At 42.7% G+C, this 13187-nt stretch overlaps 1 protein-coding gene across 12 annotated transcripts; it reads left to right on the forward strand.

Annotated features, from left to right (window-relative positions):
* The first annotated feature begins 543 nt into the window (after positions 1–543).
* rab11fip1a (RAB11 family interacting protein 1 (class I) a) lies at positions 544–7345 on the forward strand. 12 transcript variants are annotated; one of them, XM_011619739.2, is made up of 7 exons: positions 545–1227; positions 1887–2323; positions 2410–3095; positions 3192–3271; positions 4177–5742; positions 6083–6191; positions 6375–7345. In XM_011619739.2, exons 1-7 carry the CDS (start codon positions 878–880, stop codon positions 6567–6569), a joined length of 3423 nt encoding a protein of 1140 aa, XP_011618041.1. In that variant the 5' UTR covers positions 545–877; the 3' UTR covers positions 6570–7345. The 12 variants fall into 12 exon arrangements, with proteins under 12 accessions (XP_011618042.1, XP_011618041.1, XP_011618040.1 ...); XM_011619738.2 differs by having other exon boundaries at positions 545–925; positions 1001–1227; positions 2410–3271; XM_029829010.1 differs by having other exon boundaries at positions 547–1227; positions 5572–5742.
* The last annotated feature ends 5842 nt before the right edge of the window (positions 7346–13187 follow it).

The raw sequence follows: 13187 nt of genomic DNA on the forward strand, positions 1-13187 counted from the left end.
CGTACACACACGCAAATATACACATATAGATCAAATAATAAATTCTGACAAATTCCCAGTCCATGTTATACACCTAAAAACAAATCACAATATAGACAGTACAAGGTTACAAGAGATTGTTTCCAATCAAACAGATGGCAGATAAAGTATCACAGGAGTATGGCAGGAGTAATAAATTGATGTAAAATAGCTGACCTATCAAGTTCTGGCTATTAATCCTAGTGACGTAGATGGACTTAATAATCATAACGTACTGTTTAGTGGCCGTCCACGAATATTTTTTTAAATGATTTGTGCTCATAAGCCAAAACATATTCGCTCTAAATTCGGCCCACTATTTGCAAGTATTCTACACTGAGTTTAATTAGTTGGAAGTTTTAAATGATTAACAGAAAAGGAGAACGGAATGTTTATTTCTAGATGGTTTATTTAAAAACTATTCTAGCGTCTAAAATGCTACTCAATGGCTGCTACATACGTTCGGCCAGTGTCGAATCAGAGACCCGCTGAAGAGCCGACAGAAATATTAGCCAATTAGAAGGCGCTATTCACCCCTTAGGGGCTGGACTTTAATATCAGGGAAGTGAAGTTGTTTTTAGTGTGTGCGGAAGTTGATTTTTGATCTTTTATTGAAACTCAAGGAATCAGTTGCACTGCAGTAATGTCGCGCTGGAATCCCAATAGCCAGTAGAAGATGGGAAAGAAGTTCTTTCGTCGAATTTTTTTTAGTTTCCGTCATTAAAGCCAGGCAACTGAACACATCCAGTCACAGGTACACCGAAAGTGAAGCAGAGTCCTGAAATTGGTCATCCGAAATTTGAAGGCATTTTATAGTGAAATCGGCGATATATTTGCTAAATCTTAACGGACTTCAGTCATGTCACTGGCCGCCCAGAGCCAGATGTGGTTTCCCACGAATGTCCAGGTAACGGTGCTTCAGGCTCGGGGTCTCCGTGTCAAGGGCAAAAATGGCACCAACGACACGTATGTAATCATTCAGGTTGCCAAAGACAAGTTTTCCACCTCGGTTGCTGAGAAAAGCGTCTCTCCTGTATGGAAAGAGGAGGCTTCGTTTGGCCTGCCGCTCTTCCACTCGAGCAACGCTGAACGCTGCACTCTGTACATAACAGCCATGCACCGGGCTCATGTGGGACTTGACAAGTTTCTGGGCCAGGCAGTGATCAACCTTCTGGAGCTGTTTGACAACAAGTCTCGCAAGAAGACAGAGTAAGTGAACTGTTCCCACTTAGCATGCATGAGTGCGTGTAATAGGAGAGGCATGCATACAAATGAGCCCCGTCTTGTCTGTGTAGAATAGATTCTGATTCATCCAGGTCATAGTTATCCCAGTTAGGATTTCTTTGTTGACTGGAATGTGTATGTGAAATGTCAAGCTCGAGTCAAACAAATGAAGTATATGATCTTATTTAATTACAGACACTTGAATTAGGTTACAGCATAGTGTACACTAGTGATCAAAATACGGTTTAAGTGTTTCATGTCACTTTAGGGATACAATGATTGTTGGTCCTCGGAAACCTGCAGTGAGGAAGCTGCTGACAGATTGTTCCTCAGAGTGCCTCTACTTGATTGTATAGTTCTCCTGAAAAGCATTTGTTGAGTAAAAATGTAAAGCCATGAAGTCAGAAGATCACCAGTAAAGTGCTGTATACATACAATTGATTTACTCTAAAATACAAATTTGCACAAAAATGCAAAAAATACTATCCTGTAGAGTTTACTTTTAGTTTATTTTTTTTAGAAGATATACTGTCATTTGATGAAGGCAGCAGTCTGTCTGAAATTAGGTTGAATGTTAAATTTAACATAATACTTTATTATTCATGAGCTCATAAGTTCATGCCATTTTTTCTTGTTATTTACAGTTGGTTTAAGCTGGTGGACAAGGCAGGAAAAGATGACAAACCACGTGGAGAGGTGTTGCTAGATATCCAGTTTATGAGAAACAACATGTCAGCCAGCATGTTTGACCTTTCCATGCAGGACAAACGGCGCTCTCACATCTCCAAACTAAAGGACAAAGTCCGAAGAAAGAAAAAAGATGGTTTCACTGATTCGGCCTCAGCTATTGTTTCCCCTGTCAGCCAGATTTTTACTGATAGTGAGGGGGAGACAGATACACAATCACTTAGTCAGTCTTCAGGAGTGAAAAAAAAATCCAAGCTCAAAACTCTTTTTGCTCCCAAATCAAACCTACAACGCAATATCTCTCAGTCATTGTCTACATTGAGAGCTCATCCAGAGAAAAGCTCAGATCTCACCAGCAACCACTCATCGGACCTCAGTGTTGACTCTCCTGAAGGTAACCTACTTGCCTTCCCTCATTGTACAAAGTAGATAATTCTGCATGTGGATAACTACATAATTTCTCACTGTCTTCTCCCACAGTTAAAAAAACATTTAAACTCCTGGGGCATAAGCGAACAGCCAGCTCTGATAGCAAGACTTCTCAAGGCCCAGTCTCACTGCTGGGTTGCTCCAAGCAGAGCAACAGTGACCTAAACAACCTGTGCATCAATGGAAGTCATTTATTCATAGAAGATACCAAGAGTGGTTCTACTGTCAGTCTAAACAGTATAGGGCAGGATTCTGTGGAAGATGTGCTGAAACACAATAGACATGCTTCCTGTGTGAGGTCAGATAAGATGATTCTGGAGCAACAGTGCCATCTACAGCAGGAAGAGAAGAGTGAAGGAGAAAAAAGGTGCATAGCCGAGGCCAAAAGGCTGGAGGAAGAAGAGAAATGCAAGCTAGAGGCTTCCAGACTAAAAGAGGAAAAGGAAAACAGATCCCGTGAGGAAGGGGAGAAGAAGCGATGCATTTCTGAGGATGAAACACAGAGGAAGAAATGGAGAGAAGAAGAGGAAAAGATCAGAAAATTAGCAGAAGAATGCAAAATGTCAGATTTAGCAGAGAATCCGAGACTTGAGGAGGAATGCCACAGAGAAGAAGAGCAAAGACAACAGGAGGAAATTTCCATGAGTGAGAGGCTGACATCACTGTTTGGGATTGTCCGGAAGAAGAAGGAAGAGTTACAGCAGGATATTAAAGATGAGCCACCCACACAGGCCCCTGTGAGTGACTACAGTCTGCCCATTTCCCAGTATTTGACCAACCCGTTTGAGGACATCCCCCTCAACTCTGTTCAAGTTGGCACCTTTGTGTCCCAGAAAGCCGACATCGGCCATCAAGACCGTTCAGCCATGGTCTTCCTCAACCGTACTGCCAAAGTGTCTGCAGTTAAACCCAGGTAGTTCCTCTGCTAGCTTCACATTCTCAACAGGTTCCATTGTGCTAATATTCTGAATGTTTAAGATGGTTTGTGTACTGTGTGTGTGCTGCTTCCAATATGTGCACAAATTATACCACCTGCACTTTTTATTTCTCTGCAAATGTTTATTACCCGCTGCAAAAATGTTCCTTTTAAATCCATTTGTGTCTAAGTCTTGTAAGATGTAGCCAAAATATGATTTTTGTTGATCCTGTTTTTGTCACACCTACCCCTGCCAGCACTAAAACAAGGAAATGCAAACCTTTCCCCTTGCTTTTTACACAGAGTGAAACTTGTGTGTTGAATGACAAAAGCTTTGAATTTCAGCCAGTGGCTGATCAACCTGTTTGTCCGGTCTGTAAAGATGGAACTGGTTGTAGCTTATGCATGTGAGGAACAGGTTGTAGACTGAAGAGTCATTTCAAGGAGTGACTGAACTATCAGTTGAGCTTATTTGTTGCTTTGGTGGCATTTTGTTTAGTATTTTCTGAATAGTTTTATTTGTGTTGTAGAGATGGATTTTCATATCTGGAACATAGTGGTAAGCACTGGTTTCTTTGGGATTTTCAGCAGTCTAACTGTTATTTTCAGGAACTTTTAGTTGTTAATGATTATCTGTAAAGATTTGAATTGTGCTGCTGTTGTAAATTAGCCATCATTCTGTGGAGAGAAGGTCAAGACATTTTGTACATTTGATGATGGGAAAGTTGTTGGTTTTCATTAATTGTGGAAATGGGTTAAGTGTAATGTTGTGTTTGCACCAACTTTTAGGAAGTTTTCTAGTTGTCAGGTTGACAACTCTCTTGAAACTGAACCCCCTGACTGTATGTTCTTTCTCTCTCTCTCTCATTTGTCCCAAATTATTTCCCTCCTACACTCTCCAGTGTTGACTCAACTTTAGGGCCACCAAATATCCACATCACTCCTTTTGGTTCCCTTTGTGACAGCAATAAGAGTATTTCCTCTGTGAAATCTTCGGTCAGCATGGCAGAAAAGAAGAGAGCCCTTTTGCCACCTTCATACCAAGCACAAGGAACCTCGAATGGTGGAAACCCCATGAAGGTCAAAGAGATCAATAACCCTGTATATGAAGAAGGAGAGACATTGCAACGGATTAAAAAAAATACTTTACCACTTCCTGATTATGAAAGCCTATTCCCTCAGAGGAGACATGCAGTCCAAGGACACAGTCAGTGGGATCACGTGATTGCTGAGGTCAATCAAAAGCACATTGACACTTCGCCTAAATTTTTAGGAAAGGAAATGAGTGTAGATGGCCCTGAAGATCATGATCCCACCATGTCTTCTCCCCAGCAATCAAATCCTGCTTTAAGGTACTGTCCAACCAAACCTCAAGACACCAAATCGACAACATCACGAAAAGAAGCGTCCCAGATTACTCGTCAATCAGGAACGCCTCCACACCCTCACCCCACACCAGGTTCCAGTCAAAGGCACAACCAGGGTTTTGCTCAGTCTCCCATCGGACCTAGTTCATCTACTGTCCAGAGACCTGTGAATACTAGTGCCTCCAGCAGGGAAAGTGTTTCAGCGAGGATGAGGGATGAGACTGTAAAAGTGTTACAGTCATCTCTTCCTCAACAGATTGACCAATTGAACGCATTGGAAGCTCGAGCTTCAGAGAATCAAATAAACACACACCTCACTTTAAAGAAAAATGCCCCTACAGCCAAGCCCAGGCAGAAGACTAATGGTAACCAGCTGACACAAGAACAGGATTCTACTGCAGAAGTAGATTTTTCTCCTGCTAGTTCACTGCCGTCGAATACAAGTATGAGTGGCACAGATAACAATTGTCCATGGACAGAGAACTTTGCAGTGTTTGACCCATTCCCAAGTACTGATCTTCTTTCAAAAGATCCATGGACACAGCTGACAAACAACTATCAAGACCCTTTCACAGGAGGTGGGCAAAAAGAAGAGAAACTTGAAGACTGTGGAATGACAGTAGAAGATTTAAATGACATCTTTAGTCAAAACACCCCAGTTGACGAGTGTAAGAAAGATTCCACGCAATCTAGTCCTTCCTTCAAAAGGCTGCCAAATCAGACTATTGCAGCCACAACTCAGTCAAATAAAATGTGCAAGTCCCCGGAAACCTCCACACCAATAACCAGATCTGATCATAATCGCTCTGCTAGAAACACCAAGAATGAGTCTGGATCACAAAAACCTCAAGCTGATGAGAAAACACTGAATACTGATGGCAGAAGAGAGAATCCAGTTGGAACTGAATCTCTTTTTTTCATTCCTCCCAGGACCATCTCAGACTCCCATCAGCAGGTAATTATGGAAGAACCCATGGAATATCAGTCAGAAAATGGGTCAAGTGGAAAGATGCCTTTGAGGGCATGGGTCTCACCGTCTGAAGTTCAGCCTGTCAGTGCTCAAAATAGCAGTGGAAGTGGACTAATGATTTTCCCACGCAGGTGAGATAGAAGGTTGTTTATGTAGTATATTTTAATATTACTTGGCCGAAGGAGATAAGGTGCTGAGATTTTCCTTTGGTGTGGAAGCTCTTTTCTTTACGGGGTTCTTCCTTTTCAGTTTCAATAGATGGAGTTCAATTGGAATACTGGAAATAATAGAAAAGCTTAACGTTCATGAGCCTAATTCCCCCGAAATAATCAAAGGGAGGAATTATGTCATTTTTAATATACTGTTAATAATAGTTTGTGCTCCCTTAAGTCTTTCTTTTTATCATTTCATTCTGACCTTCTCATAATATAGGTATGTTGCTTAATGAAAATATTTGCACTTTGTCCACAGATCACACCCTGTGAAGCCCATGAACTCTCAAACTGAGAGCCAGCATCCTCTCAGTACTCCTGCTGTGAAAGAAATTAGAGTTCAAGACAGCACACCAGGAAAGATTCAGGTACAAACTGTATTTTATTCCCCATTTCAGCAAGCAAGTCACTCCCACAAATCCCTTTTTTCGCTAATGTCCCAGATAAGAGATTTTTGTTTACTTTGTCTACATTTGCTCCAAAATGAATTTTTTAAACCAGAAGCATCAAGGTAAATTGTAAATGTTATGTTTGCTCTCGTATGGCCTCAGATGACAGACTCAGAAAGCCAACCTTACACTCAGCTAACCCAAGAGGAGTTGATCACACTGGTGGTGAAGCAGCAATCGGACCTCTCGAGAAAAGATGCTAAAATTATTCAGCTGGAGGAGTACATCGACAATCTGCTAGTCCGCGTCATAGAGGAGAAACCCTCAATCCTACAGTGTCTTCAGGCTTTGAAATGATGCTAGGAAAGTCGGAGCTACTGGAGGTTAAAGGTCAAGTTGACTTTGTAAATGGCTATTGGGAGAGATTTCTAATGTATGAATGTATAAGAAACACTCGAATGTGTTTGAGAATGTTGGAATACCTACTATAAAATAAAATCAATTAATTATCAACAAATAACAAGCAAGTAATGAAAATATTTTTATTGACATAAATGTAATTGTTTTGACCCTTAGATTTTGGAATCTGCTTTAAATACACTATGTTAAATTGATACTGGTAATTGATGCATGAACAATCTTGTTTTGACCTTTATTTAAAACTATAACACAAAATACCAAAGTATTTTTCTTTACATTTTCAAATACATTGCTTAGCATTTTGGTATATAATATTTACTTAAGTTATACATCTTAGACACATATTGCTTATAAAATCATTAAACATTTTTTGGAGTGAAGAATGAGGGTTTTGACTTTTCCCCTTCTCAAATGTATTTAATCAAGTGTCTTCCTCTTTCAGTTGCATAATTTAAACCATTTTACCTGCACCTTTGTGCCTGTAATTTAATTAAATGACTCTGCACATATACCCTCATCTGACAATATCACTTGTATTTACATCCAGAAACTAAACATTTGTGCCTTGACTGTTCTGGCTGCTTTTCCAGATCATACTGATTACAGACTTTTTCTCCTCTTTCTACAGTGCTTCTATTTTGTACAGCGTTGACAAAAAAGGTGCTACTGTAATTGATTTTAAATCTATTAAATAAAAGTACTGCTCTGCAAAACTACTAATTTTATTTAAAATGAACACTATTTCTGAAAAGGAAACATGGAGGGTGTTTGGGTACTAGGGGGAGGTGCCAAACATTCAATGCCAGGGTGCCCTTGAGCAAGGAACAAAACCCACAATTACTCACATAGGGCCCTGTAATGAGCTGGGCCCTATCTAGGGGTGGAGACCGGCCTCCAGTACCACCACTACATATACCATAAACTTTATGTATGTATCAGGGGTCACCAACACAGTGCCCTTGGGCACCAAGTCGCCCGCAATGACCACATGAGTCGCCCGAAAGCATGTTCTAAAAATAGCAAAACTCGCAAGTGAGGTGCGTCTAAGAAATTTTTTTCTACCGCTATTTTTTTTAAATCACACCTGCATTTACATAGATTTTAAAATGGCAATGTCTTAAAAATATAAATAAAGTGAAGGTGAACTCTGACCTAGTTCAAATTGTGGCAAAGTCAAGTTGTCTACACTTGTCTACACTTGTTTTGCACGTCGTACGGGCCGAGGGCCAGTGACCAAGAATGATCTGACAGGAGTGTATTCTGAGGGAACACTGACACATGTTCTACTTCAACACCGTAAGGCAAGATGTCTGTGTAAATTCTCAGTCATCCAGGTCATTGTATCCAAGGTAGTTTTCTCTGTCAACTGGACTGGGTTTCTTATCTTGAAGACGTTTCGCCTTCTATCCAGAAGGCTTCTTCAGTTCTGAAATCGCTGGGGAGAGAGCTTGAAAATATATAGCCCCTGTGGACCATTTGCATGCTAATGATCTGGGTGGTCACCTGAGAGTCGTTAGCAGGGTCGTTGGTCGGGTCGTTCACCTAGTTTCTGTTGAGGTGTCTCCCCTTTGTCTGCTGGATCACATGGTGATGAGTCACTGGGTCTCCTGGAATGGTGTGAATGTTTGTTTTGCTGTTGGAAGGAGTGGAGGACTGCATTGTACGTGGGTGATAGGAAGTGCCTCAGGCCACCACCTCTGTTTAAGGATGGTTTTTCCAATTTAACATGGATAGCTTCCTTGACCCCCCTTTCAAACCAGCGGTCTTCTCTGGACAGTATCCTTACTTGGCTGTCCTCGAAGGAGTGCCCACTCTCCTTTAAGTGTAAGTGGACTGCTGAATCTTGACCCGAAGAGGTGGCATGTCTGCGTTGTGCCATTCTTCTGTGGAGAGGTTGTTTGGTTTCCCCAATGTACAGTTCCTTGCATTTCTCCTGGCACTGTACAGCATAAACAACATTACTTTGTTTGGGTCTTGGTGTCTTGTCCTTTGGGTGTACTAACCTCCGTCTGAGAGTGTTGCTGGGTTTGAAATGAACCGGTATGTCTTGTTTCTGGAGGATCCTCCTAAACTTCTCCGAGACTCCAGACAGGTAGGGGATGGAAACGCTGCGGCGTTTGTTTCTCTCCTCCTCTCCTTTGCTGGGGTCTGGCTTTCTTGAGGTTTTGGTGAAGGCCCAGTCTGGGTAGCCACATGTTTTGAGAGCTGTCTTAATGTGGTCCTGTTCCTTCTTTCTGCCTTGGGATGTGGTGGGTATTTCTCTGGCCCGGTGTTGGAGAGTTCTGATCACTCCCAGCTTGTTTTCCAGTGGGTGGTGAGAGTCAAACTGAAGGTACTGGTCGGTATGTGTAGGTTTTCTGTAGACTTCGATGGTGAGATTTCTGTCCTCAGTGATCTTGACTGCGCAGTCCAGAAAGGCCAGACTGTTTCCTTTTACATATTCCCGGGTGAATTTTACATGCTCGTCTGTTTTGTTGAGGTGATCGGAGAACGCTTCCAATTCTTGTGTTTGAATTTTGACCCAGGTGTCATCCACATACCTGAACCAGTGGCTTGGCGCAGTTCCTGTGAAGGATGTCAGGGCCTGGGATTCCACCTTCTCCATGTATAGATTGGCAACTATGGGGGATACTGGTGAGCCCATGGCACAGCCATGTTTCTGCCTGTAGAAGCCTTCTCTGTACTGGAAATAGGTGGTGTTCAAACACAGGTCCAGCATGGTGCAGATTTGGGCCGGTGTTAAGGTTGTTCTTTCTGTAAGATTCTTGTCCAATAGAAGGTGCTTGTGGATGGTGTCTATGGCGCTGGCGGTGGGGATGCACGTGAAGAGTGACGTGACATCATAAGATACCATAGTCTCTTCTGGAAGTAGTGTGAGTCCACTGACTTTTTGAGCAAAGTCTTGGGAGTTTTTGATGTGGTGTGGGGTGTTGCCAACCATGGGCGACAAGATGGAGGCCAAGTATTTGGAAATGTTGTATGTTACAGAATTGATGCTGCTTACTATGGGTCTGAGAGGGGTCCCTGGTTTGTGGATCTTGGGCAATCCATATATGCAAGGGATGGTTTCTCCTGGATATAGACGGTAGTATTGTGGTCTGTCAATGGCTTTATCCTTTTCCGGTTTTTGTAGTAAGTCTACCACCTTCTTCTTGTATGAGCTGGTGGGGTCTCGCTTGAGTTTCTCATATGTAGCGGTGTCTGTCAGGAGACTGAGTATTTTGGTGTCATAGTCAGTGGTATTGAGTAAGACCGTGCACCTACCTTTGTCAGCTGGTAAGATGGTGATGTTCTTGTCCTTGGCTAAGGATGCAATGGCTCTTTTTTCCTCATTCGTGATATTGGAGGTTGGAGGTTTTGCACTAGCAAGAGCGGCTGTTACCTTGAGTCTAATCTGTTCTGCTTCTGCTTCCGGGAGTTTGTTGTTTCTGATGGCTGTCTCAGTGGCTGTGATGAGTTCGACAGTCAGTACCTCTTCAGGGGTGACTAAAAAATTCAAACCTTTGGACAGCACTTCCTCCTCGGTTTGTGTGAGCTCCCTGTCTGATAGGTTTTTTACCCATTTCTCCCATTGTGAGTCAGACAAGGATGTGTCATGGTTGGAGAAGGGGTTGGTTCCGCTGGGGTTGTGTTTTGCCAGTAGGGTGGTGAATTTTCGGATCTGACGTTCCTTGGTCCTGGTGTGTTGGGTGTACTGAGTCCTGGAAACGAGTTTGGCTATTTCTTCCATTACTTCAGAGGGGAGCAGTAGGTGTACAGTGAGAGTAAAAAGTATTTGATCCCTTGCTGATTTTGTTGGTTTGTCCACTAATAAAGACATGATCATTCTATACTTTTAATGGTAGATGTATTCTAACATGGAGAGACAGAATATCAAAAAGAAAATCCAGAAAATAACTTTAAAGAATTTATTTTAATTTATTTGTTTTTCATTGAGGGTAATAAGTATTTGATCCCCTAGTATGCATTAGGAGTTCTGGCTTTCACAGACCAGTTAGATGCTCCCAAACAACTTGTTACCTGAATTGAAGACACCAGGTCTAACTAATCACCTGTATGTAATACAGCTGTTCACAGAATCAGACAATCAGACAGATTCCAAACTTTCCACCATGGGTAAGACCAAAGAACTCTCTCAGGACCTCAGAGACAGGATTGTTGACCTGCATAAATCGGGAATGGGCTACAAAAACATTAGCAAATTGCTGGGTATTAAAGTAACAACTATTGGTGCAATTGTGAGAAAATTTAAGAAGTATAACATGACCATCAATAGACCTCGGTCTGGTGCTCCACAGAAGATTTCACCTCGTGGGGTGGCAATGATCATGAGAACAGTGAGAAATCGGCCTGCAACCACACAGCAGGAGTTGAATGACCTCCAGGCAGCTGGGATCAAAGTCACCAGGAAAACAATTGGCAACACTTTGCGCCGCAATGGATTAAAATCCTGCAGTGCACGAAAGGTACCCCTGCTTAAGAAGGCACATGTGGAGGCTCGCCTCAAGTATGCCAATGATCACCTCAAAGATGCACAAAGTCGTTGGGAGAAGGTTCTGTGGTCAGACGAGACCAAAATTGAATTATTTGGCCTAAACTCTACTCGTCATGTGTGGAGGAAGAAAAATGCTGCCTATGATCCCAGGAACACTGTGCCCACCGTCAAGCATGGAGGTGGAAACATTATGTTTTGGGGGTGTTTCTCTGCCAAGGGCACAGGGCTACTTCACCGCATCACTGGGAAGATGGACGGAGCCATGTACCGTGCAGTGCTGAGGGACAACCTCCTCCTCTCTGCTAGGAAGCTGAAAATGGGCCGTGGCTGGGTCTTCCAACATGACAACGACCCAAAGCATACAGCAAAGGCGACAAAGGAGTGGCTCAAGAAGAACCATATTAAGGTCATGGAGTGGCCCAGCCAGTCTCCGGACCTCAATCCAATTGAAAATCTATGGAGAGAGCTGAAGGTCCGAGTTGCCAAGCGACAGCCCACCAACCTTAATGATTTAGAGAGGATCTGCAAAGAAGAGTGGACCAAAATTCGCGTGGATATGTGTGCTAACCTTGTGGTTAACTACAACAAACGTTTGACCGCTGTGCTTGCAAACAATGGCTTTGCCACCAAATATTATGTGCTTTTGGATAGAGGGATCAAATACTTATTACCCTCAATGAAAAACAAATAAATTAAAATAAATTCTTTAAAGTTATTTTCTGGATTTTATTTTTGATATTCTGTCTCTCCATGTTAGAATACATCTACCATTAAAAGCATAGAATGATCATGTCTTTATTAGTGGACAAACCAACAAAATCAGCAAGGGATCAAATACTTTTTACTCTCACTGTAGTTCCTCCCTTCTTTTCGAGGGAGGAACTACACCTTGCATATATGGAGGAACTTGCATATATGGATTGCCCAAGATCCACAAACCAGGGACCCCTCTCAGACCCATACCGGGCCAGAGAAATACCCACCACATCCCAAGGCAGAAAGAAGGAACAGGACCACATTAAGACAGCTCTCAAAACATGTGGCTACCCAGACTGGGCCTTCACCAAAACCTCAAGAAAGCCAGACCCCAGCAAAGGAGAGGAGGAGAGAAACAAACGCCGCAGCGTTTCCATCCCCTACCTGTCTGGAGTCTCGGAGAAGTTTAGGAGGATCCTCCAGAAACACGACATACCGGTTCATTTCAAACCCAGCAACACTCTCAGACGGAGGTTAGTACACCCAAAGGACAAGACACCAAGACCCAAACAAAGTAATGTTGTTTATGCTGTACAGTGCCAGGAGAAATGCAAGGAACTGTACATTGGGGAAACCAAACAACCTCTCCACAGAAGAATGGCACAACGCAGACATGCCACCTCTTCGGGTCAAGATTCAGCAGTCCACTTACACTTAAAGGAGAGTGGGCACTCCTTCGAGGACAGCCAAGTAAGGATACTGTCCAGAGAAGACCGCTGGTTTGAAAGGGGGGTCAAGGAAGCTATCCATGTTAAATTGGAAAAACCATCCTTAAACAGAGGTGGTGGCCTGAGGCACTTCCTATCACCCACGTACAATGCAGTCCTCCACTCCTTCCAACAGCAAAACAAACATTCACACCATTCCAGGAGACCCAGTGACTCATCACCATGTGATCCAGCAGACAAAGGGGAGACACCTCAACAGAAACTAGGTGAACGACCCGACCAACGACCCTGCTAACGACTCTCAGGTGACCACCCAGATCATTAGCATGCAAATGGTCCACAGGGGCTATATATTTTCAAGCTCTCTCCCCAGCGATTTCAGAACTGAAGAAGCCTTCTGGATAGAAGGCGAAACGTCTTCAAGAGAAGAAACCCAGTCCAGTTGACAGAGAAAACTACCTTGGACCGTAAGGCAACACTAGATCAATGGTGTGGTTGAAGCTATGAGTTGGTTCATTTATCTGCTGAAAGAAAACAACAAATTCAAGTAGTGAAATGAAACAGTCTAGCTTTCAAATGAGCTGTACTGTAGTTGCATTTAATTGGTGAATTGTAAAGAACATACCTGAAATACTC

This window comes from Takifugu rubripes, chromosome 21 (genome assembly GCF_901000725.2).
Source record: "Takifugu rubripes chromosome 21, fTakRub1.2, whole genome shotgun sequence".
In the NCBI taxonomy this organism is placed as follows: Eukaryota; Metazoa; Chordata; class Actinopteri; order Tetraodontiformes; family Tetraodontidae; genus Takifugu; species Takifugu rubripes.

Bases quoted from the DNA above. Each gene is read 5' to 3' on its own strand.
- rab11fip1a (XM_011619737.2), top strand. From the start codon at position 878: ATGTCACTGGCCGCCCAGAGCCAGATGTGGTTTCCCACGAATGTCCAG. The intron at 1,228-1,886 runs GTAAGTGAACTG...TGTTATTTACAG, and splicing joins AAGTCTCGCAAGAAGACAGA to TTGGTTTAAGCTGGTGGACA. The intron at 3,272-4,176 runs GTAGTTCCTCTG...TACACTCTCCAG, and splicing joins GTGTCTGCAGTTAAACCCAG to TGTTGACTCAACTTTAGGGC.